Raw genomic sequence first — 16,981 nt, forward strand, 5'->3', positions numbered from 1 at the left:
TTTTATCTATTTGAAGATATCATATAATTACTGTAAAAATAGTGGTATTTTAATTTCGCGGTGATTAGGTCTCTTAAGTGAACTTGGAGTTACGCACTTCTTGAGTGTTTCTCTCCCTATCTTCCGCGTTTCACTTGCTGTGATACACATTGGACGCATGTAGCGTGAAGTCTCTACAATTTTGCGAAAACTAATGAGGGATGATCTCCTTGCTCAATTAAAATGATGAATTCTAAACAACACTTTCGTTGGAAAAGTCTCATTTTGCTTACACTACTTTGTCTTCACTGTTACAATGGCCTTGTATTTGAAGCTCACCATTAGTATCTTTGACCTTTGGTGTTGTAAAATAAAATACAATTGTTGTAAGGACACTACAATCTAAGTGTTTTCAAGCCTTTGCATGTTTTTGCCTAAATAAGGTTTAGTTAAATATATCAGTGACCTCTGGAAGATGCAAAAAAAAAAGCAAAAGAATGAAACATTACATATGGTTATTGACCATAAGTAGGCCTGTCACACTTTTCATCTGTGAGAAAAATTGGCAAAGTCCTTTTAAAGGTTAAGCTTATCTTCTCTTTTTGTGTGTTTGCCAAGCAACGTCAAACCTTTTTTTTTTTTTTTTTTTTTTTTTTTTTAATGTCGCACTATTCGTGTAGTAAGGTGAAATCGAAAGTTCCTGTTTGCTGGCCGAATGCAGAAGAATTTCTCACCAAACTTTACATCTTCGTGACTGTATTCAGTGTGCTTAGTTGTGCATGTGTTTTGTGTGTGGTGTGTGTTCTGAGAAAGCTCTACTCTCACACATGCTAAATTAATATTTTGTGTACGATGAGAACTTGTAAAAGAAAGAAAGAAGAAGAAGCAAAAAAGCTACTTGAGGGATATGTTTTCGGATCGTGCATGTTCCCTTCATTCTGCACGAATATTAACCGAAAATACTAATGGATCCTTTATGTAAACATTTCCAAGAAATACTGCTCTTTTTCAACATACAAAATAAATTATTATTCAAAACGGAAAGATAGTTGTTATTCTTATAAATATTAGGTGAAAGTTGTAGTTATTCTAGTTAAGTATAAATAAACTCTTTCATATAGGAGCCTGTACTGTGGTGTTATAATCCGAACTATCTTGGAGGAGAGATGGTGTGGTGAGGAAGTGTTCTGTGGGAAATAATCTAGAGAAGGGGCAAGAAGAAATTTGTTAAATTATTGTCAGAAAGTAAAGAGATTGTATAAAATCTGTAATTCATATAAGAATAACACTTTTTAATCAATGCCGCTGCCAGGGTTAGAAGAGAGACATTGGACATAAGAATAATTGAGGAAATTGGAAAGCAGGTCATATTGGTATATACATCAAGTGAACTTAGGAGTGATGGGTACATCATTGACCAGGCAGAATTGGCACTCCTTAGTCTCGTTATAGTAAATACTAGCATAGTGATGCATAAGGACGTAGGGCAAAAATGAATAAAATCCTTCATGTTAGGGTCTAGAGCTAGACCCTACATGTTTTTAAAATCATCTGCGTTCGTATTTACTGCAAGGACAGTTTTCGAATAAAAATAAAATTACATGATTTAAAATATTTTAATTTTACGTCCCATGATTAAACCCTGTAGATAAAGGATATAGGTGGGTAATGAAAATGAATGGACTTGGTGGAAGAGAATGCGGGAGGAAACGGGAGAAACTCGAGAAAACCCAAAAACACGATATTAACTCCACCACAGAGTCATCGTGCTTCCTGAGTGCAGAATTTTCCAGGAGTGCGATAATCAACAACATTTATTGGATTTTCGGCTTAATGATTGGTCTTATTGGCTGTCATTTTTAGAAACACTTGAGAATTCTACTGCAACAAGGCTAAACCCACTGCATGAACTTTGTTTATATCTTAGAAATTAAGGTGAAGTATTGATGTTAATATTTTTCAGGATAGCGGGCGACCAGAAATTAAGTGTAAAGCCACACATGATGATATAAAACTGAACTATCATCCAAAGTACAGTCGTCACTCGTCAGCAGAAGTCCATCGAGGAAAAGAAGATATTCACAGCTTCTTTCGTAGATAACCTCAACATGAAGGCCATTCGTGGAGACAGGACTCCTACGTGGCTATGTGGTTAGCGTACGCGCCTTTGGTGCGGTAGATCCGGGTTCGATTCTCAGTAGTAGCTCATGTGATTCGGATTTTACGTTAAGCTATAGACCCACATCTCACGTAGCTTCAATGTTGAAAGGAAAGCTAAACTCCAAACCTACCAACCAATTCTTGGAAATGGCCTCTTTTTATTACATTCTGACAGATACGCTCATGTCTCGTCTAGAAACATTATAAATTTCACTCTTCCCTGCAAAATGGCGTTCCTACAGCTTTTAACTATTCGTGAGAGCTTGAAGGATCATATCGTCCCTCTCGAGACAAAGGGACGCATCTCATTTTTCCAACTTTTCCAGGAGACAAGTTTAAGGTTAGTTTAAAGGGACAAGTTTTGCCGATAGATGTCACTACAGTCTTCGTATCTCTCTCATGTATTTTTTACCTTTCACGAAAATTCACGATTTCTCTTACAAATTTCAACCTAGAGATTTCAAATTTTTAGAGAAGGAACTTCATAACCTATCGAAGGCAACAATCCGTGCCGATTTTTTATTTACAATTTTCTTCATTGTTGAAATGGCTTGTTTGTTGAAAGGGATATCCAAACCTTTAACAATATAACTGTTTCAACAATGAAGAAAATTCTAAATAAAAAATCGGCACGGATTGTTGCCTTCGATAGGTTATGAAGTTCCTTCTACAAAAATTTGAAGTCTGTACGTTAAAATTTGTAAGAGAAATTGTCAATTTTCGTGAAAGGTAAAAATACATGGGAGAGATACGAAGACTGTAGTGACAACTATTAGCGAAACTTGTCTCTTTACACGAACCTTAAAAATATTGTCATAAGTTTATTTGATCGTGTTCTGTAAAAATTTAATTTGATCTCGTAAGTTACATACCTGACACGAGGGATATCAAACTTAATTTTAAAAGAAGACGATAGGATAAATAATGAGAAAAGTTTTATACTTGTCTCCTGGAAAAGTTAAGAAAATGAGATACGCCTTTTTGTCTCGAGAGGGACGATATGAACTCGAGGCTTGTAAATCATGAAGACAATAATGCAATTTACAGTCACGGCGGAATGTTATTGCTGTTGGAGATTGTGGGTTCTCATATCACATCAAGGGACACTTTAGCACTACATATATCGGTGGTATGTCTGGGCCTCTGATATTTTCGATGCTCAATATTGGAGGGTTCGGTAATAGCAGCGATGCTCGTTTTATAGCGATTCAACACAGCGTTGATTCCTTTACTTGACACATGGAAACATTTTGTCATACACTGGCAATTATACAATGGCAATACATAGCCATACACAAAGTCGAAAAGAGAGTAGCCTAATTCTAACCCTCACAAAAGGTCGTAATTTTGGAAGCCAAGTAATAGCCCTTTACACAGTAATAGCCCTTACACAGTAATAACCCTTTCTGCAACACAGCCCTTTCAAAGTATCTGCAATAGCTTTTTGGGCTTGTTTGCGCACTCTGTTACCAGTGATGTTTGTGTCTACGCGTAAAAATCGTCAGTCTACATTTACGCGTAAACAATGTAAACAAGGTAGACTATGTAATCTATGTAGAAAACGCATAATCAACCTGATAAATCAATTTTAAGTTTTTTTAGTAATATAAAAATTGCCATCATATCAGTAGCTGGAAAAGCAGAAAGAGTAGTTTTAATGGAAGAAATTGAAATTTAAAAAATTCTCTCTCTCTAACAGTGAAGTGAAAGAGACTCGTTATTTTCTACCATGCTATTTGTATTTTTTATTCGCTAGCATGTAATGCTATTTCTTTGGGGTAAGTATAAAATTGTTTCTTCATGTCTTATTAAATTAATGGTGAAATGAGACGTTAAGTATAAACTTCAACAGCAACCTTTTCTGACACACTTTGCTACAGTATCAGTGTATATCAGACCAACATCCCTCCCATTTCATTAAAACGGAAATGTATCTCACGGATTTCTGCAAGCAAAATATTTTCAAAGTTTTATTTTTTACACGGCAAAGCGTATTCTTTGCATTAATTTTTTTTTTTTTTTTTTTTTGGATGGGTTTTGTGTTACTGGTGTACAAAATACATAACAAAGCTGCTTCTGATTATTTTGTTCTGAAAACGAGTTCCCGACTCCACTACATGCATATTTTTCGGAAATATCTTCGTCAAAATTATATTTTGAAATACATGCTTTTGTATCTATTTAATCGAATTGAGAAAAGAGGCAGAAGCTTACTTTAATTTCTACTAATGCAGTTTCCCTAACAGCACAATTACATAGCAGGCATATGTCTATCATGTTCCCTCAGGTACATAAAAATGTGTCCAGTATGTGACTTATGTCCCTCTGAGAAAGAAATCATATGGATGACTAGTGATAGTCACAGTCTGTCCGCCCCTAGGCACATACCTGGCATGTACCTGGGGAACGTGCGTAGTATGTTCTAGGTATGTTCCCCATGCCGTAAGCATCAATGAACCACAAAATTACTCCCCCAAAATGTGTTAAATCGCCTATATCCGTAATGTGTTTCATGAAGGTGAGTCTAATGTGGGCGCGAACCACCAACCTTTAGATTACTAGCCGCGTGCTCTTCCGATTGGGCCACTTTTTTTTCGCTCGAATAATTTATTTAAACGAAAAAACGAACAGACAAATTCAACGCATTCAGCCATGAAAACCACAAGAATACTGCCGAATATTCTCACTTGTACGCTCATCGAAAAATCACAGGATAAATGCAATAATTTACAGAAAAAGGCGTGGAAAAGATAGAACAATCTTTAATCTACTTCTTCCATCCTTGATGCATCCTCTACGGAGGCGATGAAAAGAACGACGCTTTTAGAAGGATAAATTCTTGAAGTCTTTTGAATCTGGCTAATCAGAGTGCTCCTTTAACTGCGTATATTCGACGATAACCGTTCGGGATCAAATAAAATTGCTCGCCATGTAATTTTATAACAATGGCGAGTGTCCATTTACTTTATTTCATGGTTCTTCCATATTCACTTTCAAATGATCAGCGACAGTTCCATCTCATAAAGTTGATGCGTTTGTTGCTTCTAGTACATAATCGCTTAGAAAAAGAAGTAATAAATGCTTCAAAGTGGGAGTTGAATTTAGAACATCTAAATACTCATGCCTAGCATATCTTGTGCTGTTAGGCTATAGGAAACAGTATGTTCCTAAAGCACGTACCTGGAACATGACAAATATAGTATATGTCCCAAGTGACGACATAGAAACAAATGACTGTTAGAGTACAAAACAGCCAGGTACTGTATATAAATGCTATATTTGTGGTACATAGTTGCAAATATCAATTAGGTGTAACAAGTACCTAAAACTGTAGGTAGCTGAAGTACATACTTATAACATGAATATCATATGTGTCAAATGTCGGGTACCTAAAAAGTAGCTGGGACACCTAAATGACACATGCCTAGCACATCTTGTGCTGTTAGGGTTGTAGCACTTGACTGGCCCTTTGGGAAGATTTGATGCTTTGTAATATCTCCAAACGATCTGATATTTTAGAAGCTTCTACAGTTAGAAACAATATTAAGTATAGGTTGGAGGTATAAGAAATGATAGCTTATAAGAAATGATAGCTCTAATTTATAGCTGCTTAATATTGTTTCTGAATGTACAAATAGCTTTGTAGATATGTACCCAACGCACAACTGTAACTGTCTCACTTCTTTGTAACTGTGACTATTTTATAATAGCACTTTTATTTCGGTTTTCAGACATGGCAAAAGATCCGACTGAATGGCAGAAACCAAAATATCGGAATGAAGAAAGCCAAGATTGGATGTTTCGTTGGCCTGGAGCGGAGGATATTCCGATGCAAACTGTTTCTCAAGAAGGATACCAAATACCGAAATATGATGATTTTAGATCCAAAGGTATGAAAATGGCTGTATATAAAGTTGTAAAATGTTGCTTTGTGGATATTTGTGATAGTACTGCTACTGATGCGTAGTTGCACGTATATTAACTATTCTTGAGTGAGAAATAAGAAAGAAAGTAAGGAATCAAAAAGATTCAACACTATTTCCTCCTTTTCATATGACTTTTCCCTCGAATAGCTCTATGAACAACGTTTTACCCGTCGCCGGTACGAGAAATTATTATAGGTTTTGTGGTAAATTACTTGTTGACTACAAGGTATATGAAGGTGCTATTGAGAACATGTTGCAACGTTGGAAACAAGACCCCACGAAAATAAAATTTGTTCATTTTCTTAATAGTTTGTTTTCTTGTCTGAAATATCGCTACTCATGGAAAACAATGTTGTGTAATACGGATACTTTCCTCAAATATTAGATTGGCGCGAATGAAATGTCCATTTTTGATGTCTGGTGGCAAAGCAACCAGAATACTCTACACAGGGATGACTAAGGTCATACACTGAAAGTAAAAATTCTGAACATATCCAGCAACAGACAGTCAGAAGGTAGTGCGTTGTTAAACAGGGTCGTATGAAAGTACACGGTGAAGAACACACAATTGCGAACGATGTTTCTTTATGAATTTAAACAAGAACAGCAATCCGCAAAATAAATAAATAACAGCGCGTTTGGGTCAGAATGGCGACTGAACGCACCATTTGCCGATGGTTTCTCGCCGCGAGCACCGATATTCGGATGAGCTCCTAAGGAACGCCGTGGAAGGAAAGTGTTCGTGCTATTTCAAACGAGTTAGATATACACTACATCAGTGTTGTTCGGGGATTCTGTGCAGTCAGCAAAGCGAGAAAGTTGAGTACATGGGGGCCAGCAAGAATCACCCACCGTCTCGAAAGTGACTAGTTCTCTGAGTGTAAGGATTAACCGAAAAAGTTTTCTGCATCGAATTGTCGCATCAGATGAAAAATGGATCTGCTATGATATGTGTAAGTGGTCAGGACAGTTGTTGGATCGTAATCAACGTCCAAGACGGCTTCTTAAATCACCACTCAGCTAGCAGAAGGTATTGTTGTTGATAGGGTGATCTATGATGAGAGCAATTTAACATATCTTTCTCAGGCGAGGTGAAACTATCAATGTAAATGATTACGGTTCTGAATGCACAACAGGGTTGTCTGCAACTGTCAGTAATTGTCAGCAGACATGTTGGACAAAAATTCTCGTCCATATGTCTCGCAAAGGACAGTGTAGGCTCTACACAAGTTGCAGTATGAAACCTTTCTTCACCCACCGTATTTCCCCGATATATATCTTACTGCCTATCAGTCCTTCCAGTATCTCGATCACTTATTGAGAGGAAAAAACTACCCTGTAGTGCTACGTTCGGTTGCAGAATTGTTCGCATCGCAGATTCCAACTTCTTTTTTGCCACGTATTCCAATCATTGGCTGAGTGATTGCAATATGGTGGTTCCAGAAGACATCTATTTTGATTAACCAGGTAATGTAGCTTTCATCTTTTTGGCCGTTCGAAATTTCATTCGCAGCTACCTAATGTTTTTGCTTTTTGTTTGGATGTTACATTTCCAAGCATATATAATTTGTTTGTGTTTTGATAGTTTTATCATTCACTTAAGATTATATTTGTGATGTGGAAAATATTTTGACACTTAGTGAAAATGTTAATGCTTTTGCCGTCTTTTGCCTCTATACAATGGAACTTAAACCCTTCTAGGAGTAAAAGTCTGAAATCGGATCGTTTTATTCTATCTCCTCCTAACGCTAACTTAAAAACTGCAGTGATTACCAAAATATCCTATGTTGTAGAAAAGATATGTATCTACATATGTATAAAAGTTAATTCCCTATATTACAAACATAATGTCAATTACAACCTTTTAAACGCTCTTGCCCCATGTTCCCGTGATTGGAAAGTCTAAAACTAAAAAACAAATTTCTTGGCAATATAGGAGCGCTGCGCCATCTATATGTCTTGTGTGTACTGGATATGATCAGTGGATAAGTTACTTATCTCTTAATTTAAGCAGTTCTCGATTTGCTCTTCAGATGGCAACTCTGAAAAATAAAATACCAGCACCAGCTTTTAATCCTTAAAAGACATGAAGAATAATTGTATTTGTCAGCCTGTATATATTGTACAGCCTGATAAAAATACCGTTCAGCTGGTGGAATACTGGTCAGTTGGCAACCCTAATTGCCTTAAGCTCTTAACACCAAGAAGTCCTTCATCGCTAATCGAACATGCGGTTAAATTGCAATCGTAGTAACTAATTGGTTTCATATTGCAAACTTTAATACATGTGGTCCTCATGTCTGGTCTGGTGGACAACGTATGAGTCTTTGATGCGTGTTGCCCCCGGTTCGTTTCCCGCTGGATTGGTTGGTTAGTTGGTTGGAGTTACTGCCCGTTTTCAACACGTAGGCTATATGAGACGTGGACCTGTAGTTAAAGTGGAATACAAATCACTGTAATGTGTTCAAGGTTTAAAGCTTTCTCACTGAGAATCGAATCTGGAACCCCATGCACTATGTAAAGATGAGCGCTCTAGCCTCGTTTAGATCAACAGAGATAGCGATCCCCGCTGGAAGAGCATTCAGTTCACTAAAATTGTTCAGATTCTAGCGCCAGCTATAGGTTTTGTCCTGTAAATCATCGATACTGGCAAAGAATGTAAATGCAAATTCATCAATCTATATTTCATGAGAATTAATACACAGTAATATATACCAGAAATGACAATTTGTAATCCCTCCTTTCTCCTCCTCGACGTTCCAAATCATTGCTTTAATATTGCGGACTTGCAGCCAGTAACGGGATAGCCGGTGTACTGTAACAGTCTTTTATTGTGTTATTACATAGTGTGTGCCACTTACTCTTTTCCATATACCATTTTGTTTAAACATTGGAGGAGATTTCGTTATAAATGCATGACTACAGGTGTGCTCTACTTCAGTGTCTTAAGAATTAGTAACACTTACGACTGCGTAATTGGTAGCCCTATAGCTGCGTTTGTAAAGATCTTAACAAGAAAAAAAAATATTTATAAATCGGAGATTGTTCAAACATCCTACATTATTATTTTCACATATAACAAATCATCACCATCTTCTTAAAAATTGGATCCACTAGAATATGCATACGACACTGAACAGAAGAGATGAAACGGTAAAAAGGACAGAGAAACGGGCTGTATCATGACGAAGCACAACTTCATATGATATTGACCTAAAAGTTAAGAAGAAAGAAAGAAAAAAATATTATCCATAATGTAAGTCCTTAGAATTCCAATGTAACAGGATATTCAAGTTTCTCTCCTGCCTTTGATGGACTTCTCTTGTGTTTATGTTTAAGACATAAATATTGAAGGGTTCTTGAACAGATGCAATAAGCAGGGGTGCCCACAAGGGGGGGCTATGACGCAAACTGCGTCATTAAAATATTTGGGGGGGTTAAAATCTATATAAATATGTTTGACGGGGGGGGGTAAAATTAATCGAAAAGTTTTTTTCATGGAAGAATACCTATGGATAGACAATTGCGGGGGGGTGCGTCATGGACATAAGGGGGGTGGGCACCACTGCAATAAGTATAAGGTGACAATGTAAACAATAGTGCTATTCATGCTATGATTTATTATTCCATAATCTATTTTAAATAAACAGTGTAAAAACATTGTTTTAGTAATGTTATTGCATACCTTAGGATTGTTAATTATACTACTTATACTTACTTAGCTATCAATTAATATTTAGAAGCATGCACTTCCACTTCTACCTGATAACTACAATATATAAAACATGCATAACAATTTGGCGCTTGGTTAAATGAAGATTTTAATATGGAATGAACTTTGGGATAGTTACCAATTATTTTTATAACTGAATTTGGAGACTTGGTTAAATGAAGATTGCGAAATTTTGGTCCGTAGTGATCTTTGGAATAGTTACCAGTTGATTTGTTTACAATTGGCACAGGGGAAGAAGTTGAAGAGTACAGGGGAAACATAAAAAAAAAATATTTAAAAAATTACATTCTAATTCAGTTGGTTTTAGTGATAATTTAAAGATGGAAAGTAAAGTGGAACAAGTTTTTTTTTTTTTTTTTTTTAATTTTAATAACCCTTAGCTCTATATACACATAAGTCGTGGTTTAAAGTTATTTCACCTTCAAACTTTCACTCTCTGAACTTTAATTATTTTTTTCTTCTGTTCTCTTCTATTCTATTACTAGAGCTATGATAGAAGATATAGTGAAGCAAAAGGAATATGAAGGATAAGATGACAATGGGGTAGTAATAACATGTTATTTATGTTAAAGGATATGGAATGCCAGGGAACCATAATGTATGGGAAATCTTCACAATTAATTCATTACAAACAATGATCTGTTAATGAAAGCAAATCAGTTGACAAATTATAGTTCTTATTATTATGGTTGTAATTGCAACTTACTTGTAAGAGATGGACTAGAATAGAATACTTATGCAGCGTGTTAGAAATTGAATATTTTCCCCAGGGAGGGATGAATTTCACCCAGCCATCATACAAGCAACACACATACTTTCCATCTATATCTATATGGGGCGTTGGGTGCACAAGGGAATCAAGTTCAGTTTTGGTCATTTCGGCGATATTTCAAATTTAAGATATCTTTCCTGAAGCTCCTTTCAGTACTTCAAAGTTTTATGTCCAGATATTGTAAATAACTCTCGTAATGTAAAAAACAATGATCATTTTTTTTTCCATGTTTTTAAATTGAGCGCACAAACTTTACATATATTTTTCACACACCTTTGGTAAAAGTGTTTTATTACGTCAAAGTCAATCAAATTCATATGCCTATCATTTACTCTAATATGAGCAATTCTTGCTTGTTTGTAAACTTCGTTCCAATAATGACTACATCTTTATGAAACCTTTCTGAATACTGTCTTGAAGGTAAATATTTCGAAAATCAAAATTGTATGGTAAAAAGATGTCACTAGAAAAACGCTGAGAAATTAGGTGTTTCATAAATTATTTTAACTCAAGTGAAAGCGCTTTTTAGTTGGAATACTCCAAATAAAAATTGTTCCAATTGAAAAATTCTAGAGAGGAAAAAATATCTGTCACGGATGAAATTTTCTTCTCCAAGGGAATAAATTTTTGTCAGGAGGAAATCCCTGGCATCCCTACCCCGTGAATCCCCGTGCAATATTCAAAGGTTCAATGAACATTCTGTGTTGTTTCCAAGTTCATGTTCTGCAGCATTGTCTCTTACCTAAACGATTAACGCACTCGCCTTTGGCGCGGGAGACCCGGGTTCGATTCCCGGCAGTATCTCATGTGGCTTGAATCCCATGTGCCTCGCTGTTGAAAGGAACTCAACTGAAAATCAAATATCAATACCAAATTGCACAATAAACTTTTGGAAGTAAGAATTCGATTTTTCCTAGCGACGTTTTTTTAATAAGTTTTCTCAAGCTATCAGCCAGCTAAAGATATTGAGATCCGACATTTCGAATGTAGACAGCGCATTCGAAACATCGGATGCCAATATCCTCACCTGGCTTGATAGTCCGAGAAGACTTACTGAAAACTTTTGGAACTATAGTTTAACCCTTTTAAATTATGATGGCACCACATCTGTGCCATGGCGTCGACCTTCGGAATTTGCTTTATAAGACTCTAGTAAAGCTTTTTAGACCGAGTTCTTTGCATTCATTCAAATATGGAAGCATCATAAAACATATTTTATGGGCATTTTGCAGCCTCACGTGCTCTGTCTGGGGGCTGTGACGTCACAAACATGGACGGATGGGTTTAGAAAAAGGGTATATTTGAGATTTTTTTTCAAAAAATCCCTGACACATTACTATTTACCCTAGAATCATGGTTTGTACCTCGTTGGTTTTGTTATGAGATAGGCTTTCGAAATGTACCACTCAAATTTCCCTATCGTGTACCAAAAGCGGGAATATCTCGTCCAAAATGGAAAAAAGGGGTTTTTTAAAAAAAATCCCTTTTTCCCCATTTTTCTCTTCACAGATACACGATAGCGAAATTTGAGTGTTACCATTTGAAAGGCTCCCTTACGCTGTAGAAAATGAGGTATGACTAGAGTCAACAGACGTGTGTCAAAAAACTCTCGATTTCTTTATTTTCTTCAGTTTTTACACAGTTTTAGTCATTTTACACATTTTCTCCACTATGGTACATGCTAGAGACAAGCGAGTGGTACCGTTTGAAAGACTGGTTCATGGCAAAGTAAATGAGGTACAATTCATGTTCCCACGCTGAACAATCTTTATGATGATGATGATAGTATAGAAATTCACTAAAAAGGTATTATCAAGGGAAAATATGTAAATTGGCTGTCGCATCAAAACTATTCATCCCAGGGCCGCTCTTTGTATCTCATTCTCTTCACCATAAAACAAAGTTTTTTTCAGTAGCATTCGCATGATTGTATCCTATACAAAAGGGCAGATATTCGCAATAAAAAAGGGATTTTTAAAAAAGAAAATCCCTTTTTCCCACTTTGAGCGGAAATTTCACGCATTTGGTACACTTTAGGAAAATTTTACGGACGCAGTTGGAAACACTGCTTTACTAGAAACAAAACGGGGTATGAACCATGATCCGACGATAAATAGTCTTGACGAAATAGATGATTGAGTGAAAGTCTACAAAATATCTCAAAAAAAGCCATAATTTAAAAGGGTTAAAGAATCTGTCTCCAAAATATTAGGAATACGTTGCCAAATGATCTGTATAAATACACCATGAAATTTAGAACATACGAAATGTTATGTTAATTACAGTCCACCCACAACGAGAAGCATCACGCAAACAGCTAGAAAATTAAGTGTCAAGTGTCAGCCGCACCCTCCATCAAATTCAGAAAGCAGTCAACCATAGCAAAAAAATCTCAAGGTTTTTTTGTCAAGGGTATGACTTATATCCATATTCATGTAAGTAAGACGATGAGTGCTGTGGCCAAATATAATGCGTCCGCAATGATTTCATATCAGAGACGCTAAAATTACTCTGAGCTAACAAAACGTCATATGACCTACACCTATATTTATAATAAACCGAGAATAAATAAACTCTGGTAAACAGTAAAAGGGATTACGCACTAGAAGTTTCAGTTTCATCCGGTACGGTGTTTGCTGCCATCTAACTTCGAGATGTGTAACTTCTACTAACTACGTTTCAATAGTAGGAAATGGAATAAGGATATATACCGTTATAGTCGCCATTATCACATAAGGTATTAACGGATTTGAGTCCATTAATTAACTGGGCCGAGATAATCACTCTCATCTTTTACAGAATATAGAATTCAAAATTTCGCTTTCGTTCAAGAGTCATGGTGTAAAGTAACGGACGGACGTAAGTCACCGTGTACCGATGAATATATTAACGAATTGATTCCATTAACGAATTCGGTCAAGATAATTGTTCTTACTGTCTATTGCGAAAAAAGAATTCAATACTTCTCTTCTGTGTAAGAGTTATCATGTAGGGTAACGGACTGGCGGATGAATACTAACAGTACAATATTATTAGCCCAGCTTGTGTGATCCTAAAAATCACTACGTGTTTGATGAGTTACGACATTTGTTTTTGTTGAGTCGCTGCTGTTTGTTTATGTTGTGTTATAGGTTGAAGGAGGTGTTGGGACAGGAGATATACAGGGTGTACCAGAAGTAGCGACTCACTTGTTCTTAGGTGCGGTTTCGGTGACTGAGGAGATGTACTTAAACTTACTGGAAGAGTCTGTGATATCTTTGTTGCAGGAGAGAAATGGTTTTGACACATTGTGGTGGCAGCGAGACGGTGCTCCACCACACTTTGCCCAGATTGTCCGTGACTTTTTGAACAACACCTCCGGGCGATGGAGTGGCCGCCACGGTCACCAACCTCACTCTTCCCGATTTCTTCCTATAGGGACATTTGAAAGACAAGGCATATGCTAGACCCATAAACAGTGTTGCGGAATTGACGGCGCGAATCACCGATGAATTCAATAATTCCGTTCAGATGTGCCGAGATGCGTGCAGAAATATGCGTCTCCGGATGCAGGCATGCCTCGATGTTAATGGTTGTCAGGTGCACCTTCAAATGAAGAATAGGGATTAGATATTGTAAAGCATTTGAGTTTTTCATCATTTCTCTGTACCTACAATTTTGTTTCATACCATGCTTGTTTATAATAAAAATGTACTTGTCACTACTTCTGGAATTGGTTTTCTGCATTACTTCACAGGGTTGCAGGAATATAAGAACAGTAGAAGTCAGTAGATGTAGTCTTACGCACCGATTCTAAGGGGCAAGGAAGCCTGCTCTCCACATATAATTTGCTTGGGCCTCTTATATATATATATATATATATATATATATATATATATATATATATATATATATATATATATTTACTTTTTTTTCTGACAATGCATACACCTGAACCGGCGCCCAGAAACTTAAAAATTGACGCTCTGGACGTAGTCCATATCTCGTTTTGTATTGTTATCAAGGCTATGGCAGTCGGAATATGAACATGGTGCATGAAATTTGAAACTTTAGTGACGAGAACAAGTTCTATATAGACTACATAGACGATCTTAACGTTTACGGGCCCGAGAGTGACAAGCCATGCGGGCCTATTGTCAGTGTTATAACACAATATCAAATGTAAAAGAGCAGACACAGAACATCACTTGTCAAAATATTTACAAGCAGATATACAATTGTTCTCGATTTCAAGCATGCTTATTTCAAATCTCAATATTGTAGGGAATTGCTTAACACAAATTATGTCTCGTGTACAATCAAGAATAATGGAACAGTATTAGTGTTTGAATAGCTTTTCTTTTTGCTTGCCGTGATTTTTATAATTTATTTTGAATAGTATATTATGGTTCCGAGATAGTAATCATTCATGTCCTTGTTAGTCATTTGCTGTAAAGTTGCATCATATCATACAATTTATTTGACTAATTTCAAAACATAACCACAAAACTTGCCGTTCGAATTTTCTCTATGACTACTGAATGCTAAAGTGTGTAAAGCTAGAAACTTAACAGTGACCAGTTATCTCCCTAAACTGTGTTTCAAACGCTCTTCTTCTGCTCCAATTTGGATCTAGGACAGGCAGATGATAGTTGTTCTAAGTTTCAGTTCTTTTTTGGACATTGAATCCCTTCAATATACAATCTTTGTGACTTAGTAGCTGTAAACTCTTCGTATTGCTTTCGTGATACTTTATATATTCTCCACATGTTTCGTCTCACGTATTCTCTCAGTTGAGCCAAAATTTTTGTAATCAAAAATAGATAAACGATACACAAAACGGTAAACAGAATTTTTAAATTCGGAATATATTAATCAGCGTCTATCCTGTGTTTCGCCATTAGCCAAAATTCTCGTGAACAATTTATTAAAATGCCATCCACTTCCACTTTATAATTTTTTTATTATTATTATTATTATTATTATTATTATTATTATTATTATTATTATTATTATTATTATTATTTTGCTTGCCGTGATTTTTATAATTTATTTTGAATAGTATATTATGGTTCCGAGATAGTAATCATTCATGTCCTTGTTAGTCATTTGCTGTAAAGTTGCATCATATCATACAATTTATTTGACTAATTTCAAAACATAACCACAAAACTTGCCGTTCGAATTTTCTCTATGACTACTGAATGCTAAAGTGTGTAAAGCTAGAAACTTAACAGTGACCAGTTATCTCCCTAAACTGTGTTTCAAACGCTCTTCTTCTGCTCCAATTTGGATCTAGGACAGGCAGATGATAGTTGTTCTAAGTTTCAGTTCTTTTTTGGACATTGAATCCCTTCAATATACAATCTTTGTGACTTAGTAGCTGTAAACTCTTCGTATTGCTTTCGTGATACTTTATATATTCTCCACATGTTTCGTCTCACGTATTCTCTCAGTTGAGCCAAAATTTTTGTAATCAAAAATAGATAAACGATACACAAAACGGTAAACAGAATTTTTAAATTCGGAATATATTAATCAGCGTCTATCCTGTGTTTCGCCATTAGCCAAAATTCTCGTGAACAATTTATTAAAATGCCATCCACTTCCACTTTATAATTTTATTATTATTATTATTATTATTATTATTATTATTATTATTATTATTATTATTATTGTGGATCGAATAGAACGATTAATAACAATCATATTCCACTTTTTGCCATTTATCTGCAATGACTATATTCCTAGATCATTTAGTAAGTTCAGCAATTGTTTGGAGGAATCTTCATTGGCTCCTTGTAGCGTTCACAGAGAAGTAACTAATTCAGTGGAAAGTAGTGATGGCATTTTAGGTAAACCGTCAAGTTCAAACCCAATTCCATTTCCACCTCTACTTTTGGTTGTTATAAAGGTAACCAAGAAAATTCTGTCGCTTTTTCACCCACCATCTTCGAACATCGATATGTCACCTAAGACATACCTGGAAGATAAAAAATAGTCACCATCAGCATCGACGATCTTCTGCCAACGTTCTGGAAGGCCATGGATTCCATCGCAGTAGAAATTGGTGGGCCGTGAGCGAAGAAAGTATCAGGTGCATTTTGCACCTCTGCTAGGGATTTGAACAGGCGTCCTCAAAGGTGATTTTCCAAGGAATGGAACAAGTAATAATCGGACGGTGTATGGCGGATGCGATAGTGTTTGTCATCCAAGGCGTAGAATGGTGTCCCGGGTCATCCTACCCACGTGGGGCTTAGCATTGTCCTGAAATAGGAGGACCCCTTTGCGAGTCAGAAGTACTGGCTCCAGAGTTTTGAGTTTTTCTTAAATACAGTTCAACTGCTGACAGTACACAGTTCATTGATGCTGTAACCAGCTGGCACCAGTTCCCGGTGCACGATGCCGCGAGCAGTCCACCAAACACACAGG

At 36.2% G+C, this 16,981-nt stretch overlaps 1 protein-coding gene across 1 annotated transcript in view; it reads left to right on the forward strand.

Annotated features, from left to right (window-relative positions):
• Window positions 1-16,981, forward strand: part of LOC145666484 (uncharacterized) — a 79,260-nt gene that overhangs the window by 17,550 nt on the left and 44,729 nt on the right. Inside the window, exon 2 of the mRNA XM_081733746.1 lies at window positions 5,871-6,029. Within this exon, the coding sequence (XP_081589872.1) occupies window positions 5,873-6,029 (157 nt within the window). The 5' untranslated portion in view covers window positions 5,871-5,872. The remainder of the gene's footprint in view (window positions 1-5,870; window positions 6,030-16,981) is intronic.

The sequence above is a fragment of the Thermobia domestica genome, chromosome 12 (genome assembly GCF_964235325.1).
Source record: "Thermobia domestica chromosome 12, izTheDome1.hap1.1, whole genome shotgun sequence".
NCBI classification, from domain to species: domain Eukaryota; kingdom Metazoa; phylum Arthropoda; class Insecta; order Zygentoma; family Lepismatidae; genus Thermobia; species Thermobia domestica.